Here is a 9,325-nt window from a genome sequence, read left to right as displayed (position 1 = left end):
GAAAAGCAGGAGCATAGAATTGAATATCCACTATGGGCAGCCTCTATAACCACACACTCACACACACACAAACTCACTCAGAGTAACTCTCTCTCTCTCTCTCTCTCTCTCACACACACACACACACTCAGAGTAACTATCTTTTTCTCTCTCTCTCACATACACAACACACACACACACACTCAGAGTAACTCTGTCTCTCACACACACACACACACACACACTCAGAGTAACTCTCTTTCTCTCACACACACATACACACACACACACACACACAGTCAAATGTACACACTTACTCACACAAAATCACACACAAATACACACTTGTATACACACTCATGCCTATATTAGCCACTACCATCCTATTGTGTAGTGCTGGTACATCACCTCCAAACGCCCATCCCACTCACACCACTTGTGCCTAAGTGCTTACTCACACATGAGGTCAATAAGCCCACACATATCCATACGACGGCCCGATCCAGTTGATATGGAGTGGACCAACTCACTGGACAAATCATAATCCCATCCGACGGCTGCCAGACTTAAATGTCACTGATGTCACAGATCATATGGTCACAGATCGTGACATAAACTATGATTAGCATGAATGAGTAGCTGTGTGTGTGTGTGTGTGTGTGTGTGTGTGTGTGTGTGTGAGAGAGAGAGAGAGAGAGAGAGAGAGTGTGTGTGTAGGGGTGGACTCTATCTGTCAGAGAGGGAAAAAAAGAGTTTGTAGTCACGAATACAGCAGCTCATTGGAGCGCGGCTTGCTGCGAGCAGTCGCCGGGGCGATTTCGGTTGGGCGCTAAAGTGCTGGACCATGTGGCTCTGTGGGGACTAATAGAACCAGATGGCCATCAACCTCCAACCGCAGACATGCTCGGCTCCATCCCCCGTCCAGATGGAGGCCCGGCCCTGCGCTCAAACTAGTGTCTTCACAGGGCCGGGTGCTTTATAGAGGGGCAGATGCCTGGGAAATGCACCCAGGATAAAGCTATCGCTCACTATTAATGAACCAGCAAATGCCAAAGCCATCACCTCACAGTCTCTCTCAGTCTCTATCTATCTCTCTCACCCTCTCTCTCTCTCTCTCTATCACTTTCTCTCTCTCACACACGCTCTCTTTTCTTCTGTCACTCTCTCACAGTCTCTCTCTCCCTCTTTCTCTCTCTCTGTCAGAGACTCTCCTGTCTCTCTCTCTCTCTCTCACACACACACACACACCAGCCAATCTTCAGAATGATGAGATTGCAACCTGCCATGCACGTAAGACCCTTTTAAGAAAATAACCACTAGCCCTTGTGTGCCTCATTTCTTTTTATTTAGGAAACCACAATATAGCTTATTTTTTGGGCACTGTACAATGGAAGGAGTTCCTCTCAGGATCTTCTGAGCTGGGTGGTATGGCGTCGTCTGATCCTCTGAAAGGAGACTCTCTGGCAGCTAGTGGCTCATTACGGTACAGGTGTGGGCCAGGCCAGAGCCCGATCTGGTCAGCATTCAGACAGAACCGCCTCATCACGAGCAACTTCCCAAGCTGCTATAGTCCCAGACTGAGCTCCTTTCAGAGGATCAGACGACGCCATACCACCCCGCTCAGAAGATCCTGAGTTGCGCTCCTGTGGGACTGTGAGCTCCTGACTCCTCCATCTCTACCTCAGTCAGAAAATCCTTCACTGCGCCCCCCCTTAATTCACTCCCTCCTCTACCCTTCCCAAAATGCTGCTACCATCTTCCCCCTATCTCTCTCTCTATCTCTCTCTCTCCCTCGCTGTCTCTTTGAAGATCGCTGAAGACAACAGTGAATTCTATTTGTGGTCTTGAGCAGAAAACAACCACTGAGACATTCCTCACCAGCACGTCTGAAGGATTGGGGCACTTTTGATTTGCCATTCTCCCCACCGCACCTCCTAACCCATGCCCCCACACACACACCCCCGCCTCTCTCTCTGCTGAAATGCACTCCAACAAAGCCATGCACACTTCTAAGGGCACTCAGAGCCATGCACACTTCTAAGGGCACTCAGAGCCATGCACACTTCTAAGGGCACTCAGACTGCTTTCACTTCAGAGTGTCACCTTCTCTCCTCGCTCTGCTCCCACCCTCTCAGCCAGCACACCTGCTCCTGCCCTCAGCCAGCTTCACACACAGACAGAGCACAGAAACAGAGGCACCTTTTCTTGCCAGATAAAAGACAGGAGACACAAGAGAGAGATGCCAAACGTTACACAGATGGAACACTGAAGGCCGGAATGCCACAGACCGAAAGGAAGAGAGCTACGCCAATTTTGCCAAAGAGAGAAGAGAGGGGAGGTGAACCAGTTATTCACAGACAGAAGAGAAAAGAGCAATCTGCCTGTTTTACCACAGATAGAAAAGGACAGAGTGAGCGAGAGAGAGAGAGAGATCTATGCCAACTGAGTGCCCACAGCAGAGAAGGATTAATGAAACTAGAAACGTTACGCACACTGACGATCCTCTCGGACGTGCCCCCACGGGAGATGGTAGTGCCGTTGAGCCCGACTAGAGAGGGCAGGGTCTGGGACATCCAGTTGGTGACCATGGCCATGGTGCTGAGCACCGCGCCGATCTTCAGCAGGGGCACGCTCATGACGTCTGCCGCTGATGATGCCGCTGCCGCCGCCGCCACCGGGGCCTCCTCGCTCCTCCTCACTCACCTCCTCACCGCCAGCTTCCTCCCCTCACCTCCTCACACACAGACGCACGCAGGGATGCACAGCGGGATGCCTCTCGAACGCTGGATGCACCGGACCCGACGCACAGGACCCACGTTCCGACACTCCCTTGACTCACTGCCCTCTGAGTGTGTGTGTGTGTGTGCGCGCGTTTGTTTGAATGAAAGAGACGAGTAAGAGAGAGAGAGAGAGAGAGGGAGAGAGAGAGAGAGAGAGCGAGTGATAGAGCCACAGCGTTTTTCAGCAGGGAGCCAGCGACGCTGGATGCTGGATGCGAGCACCGAGAGAAAGAGCACCAACCCAGCGGCACTGCACGCCACTCAACTGTGGAGGAGAGAGGGAGAAAGACTGCGAGTGCTCTCTCTTTCTCTCTCTCTCTCTCTCTCTCTTAATCACAGGCTCTCCCTCACTCCGCACTTCTCCCCCCTCCCTCCTCTGTTCCCCCTCACTGAGGATGCAGAGCTGCACATTGGCTCTCCTGCTCCCTATTCCCTCCCTCTCTGTTTCTCTCTCTCTTACCCTATCTCTTTCTCTCTCCCTCTTTTTCTACCCATCTCTCCCTCTCTCTATTTCTCTCTTTTGTTTTTCTGTCACTCTCTTTTTCTCCTCCTCTCTTTTTCCATCTCATTTTTATCTTTCTATCTTTTCTATCTCTCTCTCTCCCCCTATCTTTCTCTCTCTGGTTTCACCCCTCCATGCATATCCATATCCCGTCGTACTTGTTCCCAAGCCCCTCTGTGCCTTTCAACCTCTCTCTCTTTGAAATACAGACAAACAGGAGAGCAGCACGGAGCGGGCTGCACAAAAACAAACCTCTCAGATCTTTTTTTTCTTTTCATTTCTTCTCTGTGCAGGAGCGAAAAACAATCAGTGATGGAAAGCATCTTTGTGTCAGTGATACTATCTCCTCCAGCAAGGCAGCAGCCTCATCTGAACGTGTCAGAGAGAGACAGAGAGAAAGAGGGGAGAGAGAGAGAGAGAGAGAGAGAGAGAGAGAGAGAGAGAGAGAGAGAGAGAGATGAGGTAGCTGATGGAGTGCTAATGAGTGAGAGGGTTGGTGCCAGGTTTCGGTCCAGAGCGTTTGTCGACAGCGCATCAATCATCTCCCCTTCTGACATCTCCTTAATCACCCTGTAAGGCACTTTTGAGATGGGATGCTCAGCAGTAGCAAACACTTGCATACACCCCCCAACACACACACACACCACTGGAGACTTGCTGAAGTCAGTCAGGAAGCTGCTCATGCAAGGGCTTCTCCTGACTCCAATGAACTAAGGGGTGAGGTAGCATCCAGCAGGGGGCCAAATAATTACACACATAAGTCAGGGGAACACCCTGGACAGGTCTGAGTTCACTAAGTGGCAGGGGAAAGCAGTGGAGTGGAGAGAGAAGGTGATAAAGATCTTGCAGACACAGTCACAGATGGCATTTGGCACAAGGTCTTAAATTTGGCAAGTCGCTAGTGGGACTTTAAGAGCAGGTATTTTACCTCTACTGAGCCAGAGTAGCCTACAATCCCTCCACAGTCGCAGCTGCATGTTGCCAAGGCCTCTACTTCGGCAAAGAAAGAAGGAGCAGTCCTTTTTAAACCTATTTTCAAGTCACGCCAACGTTGTGATGGGGTGGCATCTTGAGAAATATTAAGTTTGTAGCTTCATGTGGGCTGAGAATTCTTAGCGGATGTGGCAGCCGCTTGAGCCTTTCTCAAACTGTTAGCATCAGTCTCAGTCGAACCACCTGCTCCCCCGCCTCACCCTGCGCACGCTATCTAACTCAATGCTGCCCCCATGTGGTGACAATGGGACACTACCGCTTCCGCAGTAAACTAATAAGACCACTCTCGTGAGTCTGGAGGGTTGAATGTCAGATTCCAGACCGCTAAGCCCCGCACTGTGTGACGGATGCACTTGTTCGTCGAAGTGTCACCGGGAGTGCCTGGCTCACGCATTCACTCTGGACACCGATGGGTGGGTTATAACTAAATTATTTTAGAGCAAACCTCTGCTCTCCTATTTGGTCTGTTGGTTTTTTGGAAGGAGACTACTTCATTGTAAGTAGCCTAGCCTACATTGAACAATGTAGGCCTACCAGCCGAGGGTTTCTAGTTTCTACAAATAAGACAACCACAGCACAGCTCTATCTGGCTATTAGAGAGTGTTAGGCTATTGATCTCTCTACATGCGCCTGAAAAATACACTTCACAGGCCAGATTTTGAAGAGCAAGCCCAAGCAGTTTTTATGTTCGGTTTCTTATATGAGGGGACTGGGCAGACTAATCAAATGCTGTGTCAAGTAATAATACAGTTTCTCTGCTTACAATGGCTAAAATGTTTACATTTGCCTGGTAAAACAATACATAGTAGCCTGGTTTAACCAGTTTAACTACCTCCACTCACTTTGTGATTAGAGTCTGGCCTCTCAAGATTGGGAAATGTTTCCAACCCTAGCATGGTAAGGGGTGTCGACTTTGAAATCATTGGTCCAGCCTAAGAAATCACATTCATCAGGGATTCCTAACATTAGCCTACTTCCTACTTTATCTAACCTTTTATAAACTGATTATGAAACAATGATATTTAGGCCTACCTTTGCCTTACATAAATGTACACATTCTTTTTTTTTATTGTAGAAGGGGGTCACTTGCGCTTCAGCCTGGTTGGTGCTCACGGAACAGGACGCAGAAGTCAAAAATCCAAGATCCAAGGTCTAACAAGAGCCAAGGAGCAGGACCGTAGTACTCAATGCTTAAAGAGATTGTTATTCGTGCAAACTGACTAACGTTTCGACGCCCATGTTTTGACTCTGAAGAAGACGCATGGGCGTCGAAACGTTAGTCAGTTTGCACAAATAAAAATCACTTTAAGCATTGAGTGCTCCGGTCCTGCTCCTTGGCTCTTGTTAGACCTTGGATCTCCCTATTTAGTTTTTTTTTTTTAATGTTTGCAGGCATTGTTATTACCACAGCCACTAACGGTTTCGAAACTAATGTCATCCCCGCTCCTTGTTGATTGGGGTGAATATGACAGTGCAGACCTTGACAGCTCAACATGCCGGTCTATTAGCTGCAGGTTTCTGCCCCCATGCTGCTTGCACACCCAACCTTGGCTCTGTATGTTTACGAACATTGAAGGGGTCTTTATCTCAGTGAAATGAAAATGGGACAGGCTACCTGGATAGTACTGAAATTGGCTAAACTGAGCTCGGAGGACATTGGATACGGCTTGTTTGGGTTGTTCTAAAATAGCTTAGTTTTAGTCTCGTTGCCAGGTCACCAGATAACATTCTTAGTATAATTTCATAACTTTTCTGTGATTACTTAAGAAAAAAACACTTAAAGGTATGAAAATGTTGTCTTACTGACATGCTGTCAGCTTCAATACACGCTGTGATCTTGGCAATGCATTTCTTGCCATTCCGCAATACCGCCAGTGGCCACAGGGCGGCATTAGTACTCCAGCAATCGTCATTCAAGTAAAAAATAATTTCATTTCATATAACACCATCACCCTCCTCATTGGTGGTCGACAGGTGCAAACGACCTGCAGTTTATGATAACACATGTAGATCGACAAAACACTTGCAAATAGACAAAACACAAGCTACTTAAAGGTAAACTATGCAGTATTGGCAATTTCCTTACTGTTTTCTCAATTTTTGCTTTTTTTTCGCTGGCTCTGTCATAACGAGAAACTCCATCGCTACCTTTTTCTAGCCGGTGCCTGGCGTGTATGTGTATTTGAATGCAGTAAAGCAATTTGCTGCACTCATACTTCCTGACACTGAGGCCGTCGGCCCACCGGCCCACAGTTGCAAGGGTGGTTTTTCCGCTCACAGGTGCTAGGGGTAAGCGAGACAGCCACCATTCAACCCGAAAAAAGTCAAATAACCATTCCAATGACTCTGAAGCTGTTAAATGAATGTAAATTAAGCTAAAAAACTTGCATATTAAGCTAAAAAAAAACCCTGCATAGTGTGCCTTTAAGAAAACATCTTCATCAATTTGACATTCTCACAACACATATTTCAGAAACGCGCCGCAAATTCACAACTCAAACAAAATTCAGACAACAAAACAGAAGTGTTTCCGGAAGAGGATACTTAAAAGTGATGAACACCTCTGGACACGCTTGGCGCCAGTGAGTTTACCTTAGAGCTCACATGTCATACTTATGCTCACTTCACTGTGTGCACAGAGATAACAGATTTCATAGGAGGTGTGGGTTTTTGAACATTCTAACATAAGATTCCGTTCTGCAACAATTCAAGGTTCTAAAATTCTATGTTGAATTAGATACCTTTGTAGATACCTTTATAAGGCTCTGGTTGAATTCAGTGAACCCAGATATTCTTTAGAACGTTCATTTCCCAACATTGCCGTCACACCGGTGTAACGGCACCTTTAAGGGTTAGCACCATGTAAACACATGCACACACCAGTCATACAGCAAGAGTAGATGCCAGTTATATTGAGAGGACGGGGTGTGTTGCTGGTGTTAAATGGTGGCTGTTTTAGTGGTGGTGACGAGGAAGACAATCTGGCATCATACTCTTCCTCTCGCCACCCCACAGCACTGCAGGCGAATCACAATGCTACTTCTGCCCGGGGGCCGCTTTACCTTCTCGCTAATGACTGACCTACCTCATTTGGGCATGTGCTCACATACGCTGCCACAAGCCAAGCAAACACACACAGTTGGTAACATACACATGGACAACCACACATGCAAAGACACATACACACACGTGTACCTACACTCTCACACACATATACACCCAACACATACACATACACACAAAACAGAACATTCTCTCTCTCTCACACACACACACACACACACACACACACACACAAAACAGTCACACAAACAAAACACACATCACACTGTAATTATGGGAGACAGGAGGGTAAACAAAAACTGGTGCTTGTTAATGTTGATTGTCATAATCATTCACATTAGCATAACTCTTTCATGAAATAAATATTTACTCAAATCACGAACAATAATCCATCCTTAATGTACGCTGCCATTATGCACAATGCTGAGTCCATCAGCAAACATTAATATCACTTCCATTGAAAGTACTATTGTTTTCAATGCCTGCGGCTCATTGGCGTTCTTGTTCAGCTCAGACTCTTGCATGATAGGCTGCAATACCAGCATATACCCTTTGGTGGCAGAAGAGTTCTTAGTAAAACCTTTGCCAGCTTAAGACATTATAAAGCCTCAGCCATACAACGCAGGCTTACTTGCCTTCAGTCTCCATTGTAAGCTGAAACATAATGGCAATGTGACATTTCATATTAATCATCGGAGCCATTTTTCTGAGGGTGAAAAATGGTGCAATCAGCAGTCAATCAAGGACCTCAGCCCCTTTTTCAATGGAGTAAAGCTCCTTAGTGAAATGTCATCCTTTTTTATTTCCGCGAATACAGTCCATGGAGTCAGTCATTATTTATTAATCTGAAGACTGCCACAGATGTCTCCCTTGCTTTCCTTTCGAGATCGGAATCGAAATCAATTTGCTTGATGCACACAGCCCCTCGTTTCTATGGCAATGGCACAGAATGGCGGTGGCGGCAGCAGTGGGCCGTGAGACGGGGGCATGAGGCAGATATCGAGAACTAGCCGCTACTCTATCCAACATAGCGCCCAGGCCGCGGGTGGACAACGCAGGCTGCTGGAGGAGTGTGGATCCTGTGGATCCTGGAGTATGGAGTATGGAAATGGAGCCTGCTGCTCATCGGGCGGTGGCTGGCCACTGCTACTGCAAGCCACTTAACGTTCACATAGAAAAACTCCTTAACTCCAGCGTTTACCCCGATGAATTATGCAGCTCCCCATAGCCCTGCTGCTATCTGCTGCTGTCTTCTGCCTACCACTGAGTGGGTGAGTGCCTGCATACCATGAGCTCTCATCTCAAAGGGCACAGCCTATGGAGAAGAGGTGTAGGAAACCACTTAACATGGCTCTGTGGTTCACATTTCCTAGCCACTTGAGGCGCTCGTCACCAGTGCTATCTCGAGAGCAGCACAGGAAATGTTCATTTCTGTACTAGCGAATGGTGATAAAAGGTGCCGACACAGAACCGAATCATTTCACAGGCTCTAGGTACGACAGTAAGACAGAAACCTCAGTGCCTCAGCTACAGTTATACTTGAAGATTATTTTTCTAAATACGGGTGTGGGGTGTGAGACAGACATTCATCTGCATGGTCTCTGACCTATTCGTCTCTCATTGTCTCTGTCTGACTCTGGGAAAGAAAGGAAGATAATGATACATGTTGTCATGGAGGAAAGCAATTTGATTCCCTGCTATTGTGCTGAGCCGGCATTTTACTGGCACCCTCTCTGCCTGGGAGAGACAGCTGCATCAGGCTGGAAAAATAGACCAGAAAACTACACACTTGATTGAGGAGGATGCTTCTCCATTGAAGCGGAGTCGGAGAGAGTTAGCATGAAATGCACATAGACAGTCCATTCCCCCCATGTGGTGATCACTATGATCCCTGACGTATTCTCAGCACCCTGCTGACCTAATTACAAACAAGCTATGACCAAAAAAAAAAAAAAAAACCCTCTAATTTGATGAATCACAGTTTCAGGAAACTGAGCGAGACATGTTG

At 47.2% G+C, this 9,325-nt stretch overlaps 1 protein-coding gene across 1 annotated transcript in view; it reads right to left on the bottom strand.

Moving 5' to 3' along the window:
* olfm2a (olfactomedin 2a) overlaps positions 1 to 3,062 on the bottom strand; it is a gene marked incomplete in the record, with an annotated part of 34,684 nt that extends 31,622 nt beyond the window's left edge. Inside the window, 1 exon segment of the mRNA XM_048246596.1 lies at positions 2,472 to 3,062. Within this exon segment, the coding sequence (XP_048102553.1) occupies positions 2,472 to 2,615 (144 nt within the window).
* Positions 3,063 to 9,325: the final 6,263 nt, after the last annotated feature.

The sequence above is a fragment of the Alosa alosa genome, chromosome 6, assembly GCF_017589495.1.
Source record: "Alosa alosa isolate M-15738 ecotype Scorff River chromosome 6, AALO_Geno_1.1, whole genome shotgun sequence".
Lineage (NCBI taxonomy): Eukaryota > Metazoa > Chordata > Actinopteri > Clupeiformes > Clupeidae > Alosa > Alosa alosa.
The sequence above is the reverse complement of the archived record's forward strand: the minus strand, read 5'-3'. Positions and strand labels throughout refer to the sequence as shown.